The 14,215-nt window shown below is 38.0% G+C and overlaps 1 protein-coding gene across 6 annotated transcripts in view; it reads right to left on the reverse strand.

Annotated features, from left to right (window-relative positions):
• Window positions 1-5,672: 5,672 nt before the first annotated feature.
• gabra6b (gamma-aminobutyric acid type A receptor subunit alpha6b) overlaps window positions 5,673-14,215 on the reverse strand; it is a 40,502-nt gene continuing 31,959 nt past the window's right edge. For all 6 annotated transcript variants that reach the window (XM_073067259.1, XM_073067261.1, XM_073067260.1 and 3 more), the window contains one exon: window positions 5,673-8,911. In XM_073067259.1, coding sequence (XP_072923360.1) covers window positions 8,621-8,911 — 291 coding nt within the window. In that variant the 3' untranslated portion in view covers window positions 5,673-8,620. The remainder of the gene's footprint in view (window positions 8,912-14,215) is intronic.

The following is a 14,215-nucleotide window of genomic DNA, read 5'->3' on the forward strand; positions in this document are numbered from 1 at the left end:
CCCACTTGTTCAATTTGTCTAAGTTCTTCTGCAATCACAGCACTGCTTATCCCTTCACCTATCTTCTTATCATCTACAAACTTTGCCACAAAACCATCAATTCCATTTTTTTAAATCATTGACAAACAATGTGAAAAGTAGTGGTCCCAATACTGACCCCTGAGGAACACCACTAGTCACAGGCAGCCAACCAGAAAAGGCTCCTTTATTCCCACTTCCTGCCTCCTGTCCATCAGCCATTCTTCTATCTATTTGTATCTTTCCAGTAATGCTGTAGTGAGTTTATCTATGGTATACAGTACTGTGCAAAAGTCTTATGCATATGCATATAGCTGGGATGCTTAAGACTTTTGCATAGTACTGTATTTATCAACGTGGGGCAGAGAGTGAGTTTGTAAATCTGGCAGAGGCAAAGGATGTTGGAAACACCAAGGGTGGAGCACCACGGGAGTGGTGTAGCAGAGGAGGAATGCCAGGGCAGGGGATGATGCATGTGCAGACACACCCAGCCCTGAGACACCAAGGAGGGTCATTTGATTCCAGATAATTGGTTTATTGATAATTACAGAATGTCTCTCTACCGCTTCCCACTCCACCCCCTCTCCCCTCCCTTTTTCCCAACCATGATTCCTCTTTCCCTGCCCCCTTCCCACTCTCAGTCCACATTAGAGATTCACATCAGAATCACTCACATATGTCATGAAATTTGTTTTATTTAGTACATCAGTACAATGTAATAGGTACAACTACTACAGTACTGTACAAATGTCTTAGGCGCCCTAGCCATATATATATGCCTAAGAATTTTGCACAGTACTGCATATACAGAAATTTAATTCTGCTCTGTGGAACCCAGACAGCAAGATGCCATTTTCATGAGACAAGTATCAAAGTGACAAATCGCTGGCAGCAACTGCACAAATCTCCTGCTTATCTCAGACATAATTGTGCATTTATCCTTGCCTGAAGTTACTGAAGATGTCCTCTAAAGAAGCAGTAAACATTAATGATGCCATTAATCTGGCACCATTTTAGCCCATTTTATTATGCATTTACAATATACATTCAAACCTTTCAATATTTTACCTTTGAGGAGCAACCATAGTTGCTTGTCATTGTACTCAAGTTATGAAGTGTTTAGTATAACTTATGTTGCCAATATTCTGTATTTATCTGAGAAATTAAACAAATGAGTTCCTCCATTATACAGTTGTAAAATCATACATCACAGAAGTGGGTCCTTTAATCCACCAACCTTTTGCATACCCTAATCCCATTTGCATGTATTAGGACTGTATCATTCAATGCCTTGCTTATTAAGGTGTCTGGCTACATGCCTTTTAGAAATTGTAATTTTGTCTGATTCCATTCACTCCTTTGACAGCGTGTTCCATATATCAAGCATTCTCGGTATAAACAAGCATGCCTTACAAATCTTCTTTCAAACACCTTCCTCACACTTTAAAGCTATGTCCTGTTCTTTTGATACCCTGTAGAGCAAATATTTTGACTATGTATCCTTATCAATGTTTTTCATAATCTTATATACTACTCAGTTACACCTCATCCTCCTTTGCTCCATGATAAGCAAGGGCAGCCTATCCAATCTCCCTCCATAAGTCTTGCTTATCTCTTATCACTTTTATTTTCCTATAATCTGCTGGAAGAATCCGATGGATCAAACACCATCAACAATTCCTCCCCCCCCCCCCTCCACCACCCACCACAGATGCTGCTTGACCCAATAAGTTCTTACTGTAGATTGTTTATTGCTCAAGAATTCAGACCTGTAGTCTCTTGTGGCTTGTTTTTTTTTCTGCTGGTTCTAAAGGTTTGAATTTCCCACTTTCATGAATGTATTTTTCTACACATTAAAGATTAAATAGAAACAGAAATATTGATTAAATATTAAAAAAACATGTTTAAGTATCCTATTATACAAAGTCCAGAATTACTTACTTCCAATGGAAAATCACTTGTGAACATTGCTTATTTGTAAGTTCATTTTCTGCAATATTTGTACAGGAGATGACAGCTGTACAGAAGGTATCGTATGGGGTAAGAAACAAACTATCAATTTTTACCAGGCACAGAATGTGTGGTAAAAACTAAGAACTATACATAACTATACATAATATATTTATTTTCAACTAATGTATATCATGTAATCAAATAGCCTTAAGATATTTAGTTTATTTATAACTTTTACATTTTCAAGGTTGAAAAATCATTAAAACTAGACATATATAAAAAAGTTTCTACTAAATATGTCAGGGGGAGTAAAACTTTGCCATACATTTCATCTGGGAGAAGAAAGAAATAATATTATATTTACACTGTAAACAAATTGTTGGGCAAGAGTTACACTCTACACTTCTGGTAAGAAAAACAGATGAAATGCATGCAAACATACCCAAGAAAATAAACCCAAGAAATTTGTAGATGCTGGAAATCCAAAGCAAAACACACAAAATGCTGGAGGAACACAGCAGGACAGCCAGCATCCATGATAATGGACAAACAGTTGATGTTTCCGCTGATACCCTTTTTCAGGTCTGGAAAGGAAGGGGAAAAATGCCAGAATAAAAAGGTAGGGGGAGGGGAAGAACAACAAACTAGAAGATAAGTGACATCAGGTGGGTAGGAAAGGTAAAGGGCAGGAAAGGAAGGAATCTAACAGGAGAGGAGAGTAGATAAGTCTTTCTCTGTGTGTGATTGATATCGGAAAATAGGATACAATAATGTTATAAGTAAACAGATGATCTTATTTGATGTAGGATGGAGAACAATTTCATACTAATTTCTTTTTTTTTCATTGTTTGTTTTATTAGGGCTGGAAAATTTATCTTATCAAGTAACCTGAGAAGAGTTACTTGCCGCAGTTGATCAAATTAAAATACTTTCCAGAAGGTAAGATGAATTAATGTATTTTTGTCCCAGTCTCCATCGACTCATAATTTTATTTCTATTTGCTTACTACCACTCCTTAAAGGTCTGGCCTAGTTCTATTCTAAAACTTTCTAACTATAAATCTGTTATCTTTTTCCTGAGGGTTTAATTTGCCTGATGAATTCAATTGAAAGCTCAAAGCTTAGGTTTTAAAGTTGGGATTTTTAAAAAAATAACTTTTTCGATTGTCATTGTCTCAAAGCTATGGATAATTTTGATTAATATTCTAGTGTTGATCTATAACATTTGCAACCTGATATATTTGTTCTATATAGTAATGCTTTACAGTATTCTCTAGCAGAATGAAAACAAAGAGACTGAAAGAAATATTTATTGTGACATATAACCACAGCAATTTCCTATGCCGTGGTGCATCACCTACCCTCTATCTTTATCACCATTCAGGAACCCAATTCTTCCACGTTAAGCAAGTGCAATTGTACTGCTTACTTAGTATGCAATTTGTTCTTATGATGTGGCTTCCACTACATCGGAGAAACCAAATGAAGACTGGGTGACTGTTTTGCTTCCATTTAGTCTATGGAGATGAGCCTGAACTTTCAGCAGTCTATCACCTTAATTCCTCACACTGCTCACTTTGCCTCTGGTGTCCTAAATTGCTTCAATGCTGCCTAACCAATGGAGGAATAACACCTTGTCTTTGGGATGATGTGGCAGGCTTTAAAGCTTAATAGTGAATGTAATCGTTTCAGGTAATTTTTCCTATGGTCTCCTTCCATAGGTTTGACATGACCGCTTTGTTTCAAATTGTTTCTTTCTCTTCTTTGTCTCCCAATTGCTATTTTGTAAAGTAATGGTTACCTTGAAAATTTTGATCCAAACCCTATCACAGACATTCCCTCTCTTCTCTCTTTTCCTTCCTGCAACTTGACACACGCTCTTGCTTTTCCAATTCCATGGAAAAGTCATTGATCTAAAACATGACCTTCTCTCCCCCACCTGGTGATATTTTGCCAGCCAAGTTCTCCCAACATTCTGTTTTTATTTTTGATTAAATATGTTGTATTTATATTGTATGCATAACTCCGAGGTTATACCTTATTTGTTATACAGCTTTTATATTATACAATATTAATCCATGAAATTCCATGGCCTAGAAGTGAGCTAAAATAGTGTCACATTCAGGATCCATGCCAGTTCCATCTATAGTCGTGAAGTAGTTTTCTGGCATGCACTACACAGATGGATACATGCAATTAAGCATCATGAATGCCAGGCCCATGGTATTTTTATATGAGCAATATCTTGCCACTGGAGGAGCTCCAAAGAGCATTGCTGCCAGTGGGAAATGTTATTTCAAATGGCATACGTAATCAAGTATTGTGGCATTGGGGAGGAATTAGAATGGCTGGGGAAATCCCAAAGGAAAAAAATATTGTAATTAATTGGAGATTATATGATTATCTTCAATGGTGAACTTATGAACAATGGCTTATGATAGGATAATCTCTTCATGTTATGATTGAGCAGACATTTTTCTTTTCAGGATAATTCTTCGTTAGGATCACACTAGTCCTTCAGCATGTTTGTGCCTTTTTTACTACAGCAACAAAATCAAATACGTGTTGGATGTTGATTTACTTTGTTGTTATGAACTGTTTCCTTCCACAAGTATATCAGGCACATTTTTCACCATGTGCTGCATACCTGAAAGGAATGATTGAACTTTACAATCAGTTTTATACTTCAATTTATTTGTGCAATTTGTAAGTGCTGAGCTATGGTATGTGTAGGCCAACATTTTGATAGGTTAGTTATCAAATAAAATACAATTTAAAACTGAAGTATATTATGAATAAAACCTTATTTATCTTCTTGATATATTATTCAGTACTCTTTCTGGCTTTGCCACCACTCCACATCAAAGCAACAATATCACAACTAAAAAACGCAAGGCCTGAGAACAAATAATATTCTTGTTCAAATTCCAAAACTCTATGCCAAAGAGCTTCAGTCATAAATGTAAAATTCCATCTTCTATACCTGGGATGACAGGGGACATCCCAGAGACCTGAGAGATGCTGCAATTCGTCTTACCTCAAGAAATGAGACAGGTCAATCTTAGTAAATACAGAGGGTCCTCCTTGATGTCAGACTCAGGGAAAATCATTGTCATGTTCCTCCTTAGCTACACCCTTCCTAAGCATAAGTTCTGCTCCCCAAATCCTGAATTCCCTCAATATAGAGGCACTGTGGATATAATACTTAATGTGGCAAATCCAAGAGAAATGCAAGGAGTAGTGCCAATCACAATACACCGCCTCTTTAGCAACATCGAAAGTATTTGACTGCACTATTTAGATGAGAACTTTCTGCAAATTCTAATAGCCATAGAAGTTTGAGACTGATCTTTCAAATAATCATTGGAAAGATTGGCATTCTCTCCCAAGCCAATACTTTCAACATTATGTAATTAGTTGCACTCCCATTAAGGTATGCCCCTTGCACATCTATAATGAATCTTCTGGAACATACACTCTATTCCAAGCTCAGTCCTGGTAAGAGATTTTCATGCAAAAACTAAAGATTCAAGAATATGCTCAAAGCCTATTCACTGACTTTTGGTATTCCCTGGGCAATGAATGTTCAAAGTAAATAAGTGAATATTGGGATGCTGTTGAGAATATCAAGTCAACGCATTGGAAGCAGAATTAAAAGGAGTACACCATCTCACAATCTGCAATCCACCAGGCATATCCTGTCTCCCTGTAGAAAGTCTGTGGTTCCTACATTGGTTTTATCAGTCTCCTCAGAACCAATGAATAAGTCATGCTTCATTCCTAGGGTTAAAGGAGGATTTTCCAAACAGTAAAAGCAAAATACTGCAGAGCAGTAATCAGATAAAAGGCTAAAAATGATGGAAGTAGTCAGCAGGTAAGGCAATATTTTGGAGGAAATATAAGGTTAACTAATATTGTAGAACTTTCATCAGAACTGGGAAAATTAGCTTTAAGACAAAGAGGTTAGGTGAAAAGGCGGGAGGGAACAAAAGTGAAAGTATGTGACATGGTGGAAGGCGCTTATGATAACAGTAAGCTTTATTTTAATTTTGGAGGAAAATATATCATACAAGTTTAGAGAATTCACCTAATAAACTAGTATGAAAGCTCTGGCGATGCTGGTGTAAACAGTATCACATAAACTAAGCAGTGGTGGTTTAAAGAATCAATTTCATAAGGAGCAAAACGGAAGTAAATTTGACCTGAAGATGCTTCTGAAGGATATTCTAAAAGAGAACTAATACTAACATTACTATAAACCAAAGCTTCCTTCCTAATTCTGTAACTTAATTGTTAATTTTGGTTTAGTGTTATCTCACCAGCAAAATCAATAATTCCACTGGATCATACAGTTATATTTTATCTGTAGGACTAACTTTCTGGGAGAGAGATCAAAAAACTGGGGGCTTTAAATTAAATGCAATAGGTTGAAAGATTTCAGAAGTATGGAGAAGAGGAGGAAGAAGAAAATACTGCCAAAAATATGATGGAGGTATAAAACTTACTGTCATAAATGATGGAAGAATCAAACCTGCATGAACCAATGAACAGCATGGCTACTGCCCAGAAGTTATTAAAAAATTGTGCTTCTGCTGTAACTGTTCAGTTATTTTCTAAATAAATCCTGATAGAGTAACTTGTGTTTAAATTGATATTCCTTTTGAGTTAAATGGTCTGAGCATATTTACTGGAATTCAAAATTTGGATTTTTGTTTTTAAAAAATATATTTTACAGAACATTTTCACCAAATTATAAGTATGAACAAATAAACCCTTGAATATAAACAAAAATACAGTACTATTATAAATTGTAGTAGTTTACTCAAACCACAGTGAACACACAAATGAAGTATTTTCCAAAATCTTTCAGTACTAAAGCTAAAAAATACCAATATTTTACAAGGTTCCAATACATATAGCCACAATATCTCCCCATATACAACAGTCAAATTAAAATTTGCTATGGTTACAGGCTGAGTCATTGACTATGCTTAAATCCTGTTCCATAACTACAGAATGGAGAAAACATACTTAGCTGTCTTTCCAGTAAAAAAAAAATGCAGTTAATTTGAGTTGTCATTGCCATTTTGGTCCATGTCTTTCTTCAGTAAGTATTTGTGATTCTTATATAGTGATATGGCATTATATATTTATATTGTGACACTGTTTGACCTGCTAGGTGTTTTTATTCCATTATTTTGACATTCAGTAAATGGAGTGTTTAGTATCTTTACTGTATTTTTTTCATTTATTCTCCCGTTTTCATTTGTCTCATTTTATTAAACACCTCTTTCAAATATATCAATTAGAATAAAAATGTAAGAACAGAGTAACATACACAAAATGCAGGAGGAACTCAGCAGGTCAGGCAGCATCTATAGAAATGAAGACCGAGAAGGAAGGGGAATGATGCCATAATAAAAAGGTGAGAGGACAGGGAAGCAAGTCTAGCTAGAATGTGATAGGTGAAGCCAGGTGGGTGGAAAAGATAAAGGGTTGGAGAAGAAGAAATCTGATAGGAGACTAGAGTGGACCATGGGAGAAAGGGCAAAAGAAGGGGCACTAGAAGTGAAGGGTTAAAAGGCCAGACTGAAGAAAAGGGGAGAGGGAAAAATTTACCGGAAGGAGAAATTAATGTTTATGCTATCAGGTTGGATGCTACCTAGACAGAATTTGAGGTAACATACACAAAATATTGGAGGAACTCAGCAGGCCAGGCAGCATCTATGGAAAAGAGAATAAGCTTGAAATGTCAACTACACTCTTTTTCATAGATGCTGCCTGGTCTGCTGAGTTCCTCCAGCATTTTGTGTGTGTTGCTTGGATTTCCAGCATCTGCAGATTTTCTTTTGCTTAGAATATGTGTTGCTCCACCACCCTGAGAGTAGCCTCATCATGGCACAAGAGGAAGCCATGGATTGACATGGCGTAATAGGAATGGGGACAGGAATTAAAATGATTGGCTACCAGGAAATTCCACTTTTGGCAGATGGAGTTGAGGTGCTCGACAAAGTGGTCCCCAATTTATATGGGGTCTCACTAATGTAGAGGAAGCCACATCAAGAGGACAGGATACGATAGATGACCCCAATGGATTCACAGGTCAAGAGTGCCTTACCTGGAAGGACTGTTCAGGGTCCTGAATGGAGGTACGGGAGGAGATGAATGGGCAGTTGTAATACTTCTGATGCTTGTAACGATATGTCCCAAGAAGGAGATTAATGGGGAGGGATGAAAGGATAAGGGAATCATGGAGAGAGTGATTCCTGCACAAAGCAGTAAGTTGGGGGGGGGGGGGAGGGAAAGATGTGTTTGATGGAAGGATCCAGTTAAAGATGGCGGACACTGGGGAGAATAATGTGTTGGATGTGGTGGCTCATGGGGTGGTAGGTGAAGACAAAAGGAGCTCTATCCTTGTTAAGGCGGCAGGTAGATGTGAGCGCAGATGTCAAGGAAATGAGGGAGATGTGGCTGAGGGCAGCATCAATGGTGGAGAGCATTTGAAATTATTTTTCAAGATGATAACATTATTTGATTATATTGTCAAAGGAAACCTTCTTGGTACTGCTGACATAATTTATTTCCTAATATCCACTATTTTTGAGTATATACTTATAGAACAGTTCAATCATATATAACAGCATAGAAAGTTATATATTACTTCCCATTTCCATAGTATCTTTTGAAAGATACACTATCCAATACACCAGATTGAATGCTCCAAATGACAATGGAAAAAGGATTCTGGCATATTGATCTATCTTGCTGGTTCCAGTATCAGGTTGTGGTTGTGGCAATGAAGTGAGACCAGAATGGGTGCATGGAATTGGTGACACATTGTCGGCACAGCTGTTCGTATCTGGTTCTACAATTGCTGATGACTCTTTCTGCGATGCCAATGACAGAGTTCTTTTCTTTAAATTGCAATTGGAATCAGAATGCTACAAAAAAAAACAAATAAGGAAAAAATGTTTTATTTTCTGACAAAAATGCATTGCCATATTTAATTTGTTTTAATAATTAATCTGAAGAATCCAAGATTAATTAAAACACTAAACAGTAATGTAAATGCTATTTAATTTAGGGATCATGTAAATTAGGACATTGATGACTAACTGATAATCTTCATGAAATGTACAGTTTGTAAAGACTGTATTGATTTACATTTTACAGATGCAATTATACAAACATATTTGATAGATAAAACAAACCCATTTAAAATATTTTATTTAAACATACTCCTGTTTGGGAGGTAAAGTAGCATAATGATCTAAAAGTGTGATCATAATACGAAGCCAAGTTCAAAGCATGCATTTCTAGAATAAAAAGCTGGTGTCATCAATTGTGACAATTAAACTAATTGATAAGCATAAAAAGTTATCATTTCACATATAAGGGAAGATAGCCAACATTGGCCAGGCTGTTCTTTGTGTAAATTTCAAACCTATGTCAATGAGGTTAATTCTTAATAGTCCTCTGAAATGCCTAAGCATTGACACCAAATGTTATGACTGATAGAAGAAGCTGGTTAAACTTCTGGATTAGACAATTAAAGATGAGCGACAAATGCTAACCTTAATACAAAAATACAACTGCAGTTGCTGTGGGTCAAAGAATACGTACACAACGCTGGAAGAACTCAGCAGGTCAGGCAGCATCCGTGAGAAAAGAGTTGCCAACGTTTCGGGCCGAGACCCTTCATCAGAAATGGGGGGGAAGTGAGGGCCGAAGCCCAGTAATAGAGATGGGGAGGGGGTAGGGTCTAGAGGTGCCAAATGGAAAACCAATCAGAGGAAAGATAAAGAGGGGAGGGGGAGGGGATAAGCATGAAAGAACTGTAGAGATAAAGAAGCTGAAAGTTGAAAGGGGCGAGAGGCAGAGAGGGTCCTGGGATAGGGGAAGGGGGAGGAGGAGGGAATTACCGGAAATTGTAGAATTCAATGTTCATACCACCAGGATGGAGGCTACCCAGACGGTAGATGAGGTGTTGCTCCTCCAACCTGAGTTTGGCCTCATCATGGCAGTAGAGGAGGCCATGTATGAACATATCTAGATGGGAATGAGAGGCAGAGTTGAAGTGGGTGGCAACCGGGAGGTCCTGTCTATTGTGACGGACGGAGTGTAGGTGCTCGACGAAGCGGTCCCCCAATCTGCGTCGGGTCTCGCCGATGTAGAGGAGGCCGCACTGGGAGCACCAGATGCAATAGACGACTCCAGCAGACTTGCAGGTGAAATGTTGCCTCACCTGGAAGGACTGTCTGGGGCCTGGAATGGTGGTAAGGGGGGAGGTGTGGGGACAGGTGTAGCATTTGCGCTTGCAGGGATAAGTGCCAGGTGGGAGTTCTGTGGGGAGGGACATGTGGACCAGGTAGTCACAGAGGGAACGATCCCTGCGAAAAGCTGAGAGGGGGTAGGGAGGGAAAGATGTGCTTGGTAGTAGGGTCCTGTTGAAGGTGGCGAAAGTTGTGGAGGATAATATGTTGGATCCGGAGGCTGGTGGGGTGGTAGGTGAGGACAAGGGGAACCCTGTCCCTGTTGTGGTGACGGGAGGATGGATTAAAGGCTGAAGTGCGGGAAGTGGAGGAGATGTGGGTGAGGGCATCGTTGATGATGCCAGAAGGGAAACCATGATCCTGAAAGAAAGAGGACATTTGAAAAGTAATGGAATGGAAAGCCTCATCCTGGGAGCAGATGCGGCAGAGATGGAGGAACTGGGAATAGGGAATGGCATTTTTGCATTGGGCAGGGTGGGAAGAGGTATAGTAAAGATAGTTATGGGAGTCAGTGGGTTTGTAGAAGATGTCAGTGGATAATCTGTCTCCAGAGATGAGACCGAGAGATCAAGAAAGGGGAGAGAAGTGTCCGAGATGGACCAAGTGAATTTAAGGGCTGGGTGAAAGTTAGAGGCAAAGTTGATGAAATTGACAAGCTCAGCATGGGTGCAGGAAGCAGCACCAATGTAGTCGTCAATGTAGCGGAGGAAAAGTTGGGGAGTGCTGCCAGTATAGATTTGGAGCATAGACTGTTTCACATAACCCACAAGGAGGCAGGCATAGCTGGGGCCCATGCGAGTGCCCATGGCTACACCCTTGATCTGGAGAAAGTGGGAAGAACCAAAGGAGAAACTATTGAGAGTTAGAACAAGCTCCATCAACCAGAGGAGTGTGGTGGTGCTGGGGAACTGGTGGGGTCTGTTATCCAAAAAGTAGCGGAGGGCTTTGAGGCTTTCTTGATGGGGGATGGAGGTGTAGAAGGATTGAACATCCATGGTAAAAATGAAGCGGTCGGGGCTGGGGAATTGGAAGTTATTGAAGAGGTGAAGGGCATGGGATGTATCCTGGATGTAGTTGGGGAGAGACTGAACTATGGGGGACCTTGTCAGAAATGCTAAAATCATGTAGAATATGTTAACAAAGCAATCTAAATATTTTTCAGAAAAACATTTACTTGAGCATTTGCCAATACTCAAGATATTTTCAATGTATGCAAGTAATATTTTCCAATGGTGAAATTATCATATGTAAACAGAGTTTAATGCTGACAAATTTTGGCTTAGAATTTTGCTAACTGTTTATTGTTTTCCAAAGTATCTCCTTAACCACTGGAATGGCAGGCAGGAAGCATTCCTCACCGTAAACAAGAAGGAACTCTAATGCATTAGTACATTCAGAGAGGTTACAATTTAGAGCCTATATTTAAAACAGGCAAATGAGGGTAAAACCTTTCTTTGACACTGTCTTGCCATAATGGTTTGCTTTAGGACAAATGACATTCAAAAAACCACAAAATAGAAATTCATCCAATAAATACAAACATTTAATGCGCAAATTATAGTACATGCAAGCAATAACTTAAATTTATGGAACTAAATTTTGCAAATGTCATGTAATCCACATCTGCTACATATTGGGTGTGTAGTTCCTATGACCTGTGGTGAATTTCTACCCACAAGTCTGCATGTGGCATCAATGGGTGATACTTAAAAGGATACATCCAGAGGTAAGATTTTAAAATATATTTTCTGGAATATGGAAATGCTCCTCACAATTCCACGTTAAAATCAAATGGGTCACTAATACTCCATTAGCTCATAACACTTATACCTATCTACTATGACTAGCTGAATAAAGTAACAACACACACAAAATGCTGGTAGAACACAGCAGGTCAGGCAGCATCTATAGGGAGAAGCACTGTCGACGTTCCGGGCCGAGACCCTTCGTCAGGCCTGCTGTGTTCTACCAGCATTTTGTGTGTGTTGTTGTTTGAATTTCCAGCAACTGCAGATTTCCTCGTGTTTGCTAGCTGAATAAAGTATTTGGTTTTTGGAGAATTTGAGTGTTTAGAAGTCTGAAAGGATTTCTATTAATATTGTTACATCAAAGCATTTCTAAATTGCCTTATAGGTTATTGCAGTGATTCCAAATATACCACTTTGAACTGATTTTGATGAATCTTGTAGAATTCTTGAGTAACAACAGATACAAATAAAGATTTCTATGTGCTTTGTAAGACAATGTCATCTGTACATAATAATTCACTTATTTGCCAAAAGGATGAAAATAGTTTTATACAATCAATATGAATTCTGAAAATGTGAAAATTTCAAGATTTGTAACAATGTGGAAATGAACATAAACATTGTCAGGTACGCGCCTTTTCTTCACTATGTATAAATATTTATTTTTGAGATATGTTAAACTTGATTCTTACAAAGCTTAACACATCTCAAAAATAGACATTTATACATTGCAACCACTGTAATTACTTTTCTGCATCACTCTTCTACAGGTGGTTCTCAGAAAATGTTCATTTGGCTGCATTCAATTCATCTATTAGAGGAACAATATTATAAATTTCTGCTTACTGCGAAGAATTCTAATCGTGCTTCATTTACACTCTCAAATCAGACAAATGCCCATAAATTACATATTTATACAGAGATAGTTGAATATAGATCTCAGAGGCACATAGTTGCAAGATGCACATTCATTTAATTGTGAAGGACCAGACATAAATACAAACAGAAGCAAAGACATCAGGAATGCATGATAGTACATATGTCACATGACTTAATTTTTACTCTATATCTATTTATCTAATAGAAATAGAGTTGAACCTAAATTTAAGAATCTGGTTGTGAACTGCTCAACAGTGGCTGCATGATACATGATAAAGGGAAATACAATTATTATTAAAATAATAAAATGAAGAAATATTTGGAGAAGTTGTAAAACTGGTAAAGGTGTACTGTAACCTCAATGCATAGTAATCCATGCTAGTTTACACATAAGTATCATGGTTCCACATATTTTTTTTATGGCTGAGGCATCCCATAACAGTTGTCTTATCAGAGCTTGTTCGCAAAGTACAATTTTATGAGAATCTGTATGTTCTCTCTGTGACCACATGGGGTTCTTCTAGTTGCTCCGGTTTCCTCCCTCATCCTAAAGATTTGTGGGTTATTAGGTTATTTGGCCACTATGAATTGTTCCTTGAAATGTGTGAGATTGATGTAAATGATGCTACACAGTCAGCATAGAACCAAAAGGCCAAAGGTTATGTTTCTGTGTTCCTCGACTCAATGATAAATGTAGATCCTGTTAGAGACCAGAGAAGAGTTTTATCGAAGAGGGCATTCTAGGAAGAAAAATAGCAATGAACTGAACGGAGACTGAAAACCCAAAAAGTTCAGCTAACAATCAGGCAACATCAATTGAGAAACTTTTTTTTTTCTTTTTCTAATAATTACATGGGATTTTATAACGGTGAGTAAACAGCCATTTCTGTTATTGCAGACATGATTTGCAAGATGGCATGCTGTGTTAAATCTCAGCAATTCTGGTCTTTCTGGTTTGTAGCAGACCTATTTAGTTCTGATGATAGTTATAACCTGTAATGTTAGTTTTTTCCCCTCTTTCCAGACACACTGCCTAATCTGCTAGGTCTTTTGATTCCACTATTTCAGACATTCAGTAAATCTCAACAGGTTTGTTTTTGTTTATATTCCACTGCTTTCATTCATCTCCTTCTATTGACACCTCTTTTAAATGTATCGATTTGATTAAGTATGTAAGTACAGGGTAATATGCACCAAGAGCTGAAGGAACTCAGCAGGTCAGGCAGCATTTATGGAGAGAAATAGTTGATAGAGACCCTTAATCAGGACGTGAAAGGGGTGAGGGGGAGGAAGCCAGATAAGAAGCTTGGTGAGGGGAAGGAGTACAAACCAGTAGGTGATAGGC

This window comes from Hemitrygon akajei, chromosome 15 (assembly GCF_048418815.1).
Source record: "Hemitrygon akajei chromosome 15, sHemAka1.3, whole genome shotgun sequence".
NCBI classification, from domain to species: Eukaryota; Metazoa; Chordata; class Chondrichthyes; order Myliobatiformes; family Dasyatidae; genus Hemitrygon; species Hemitrygon akajei.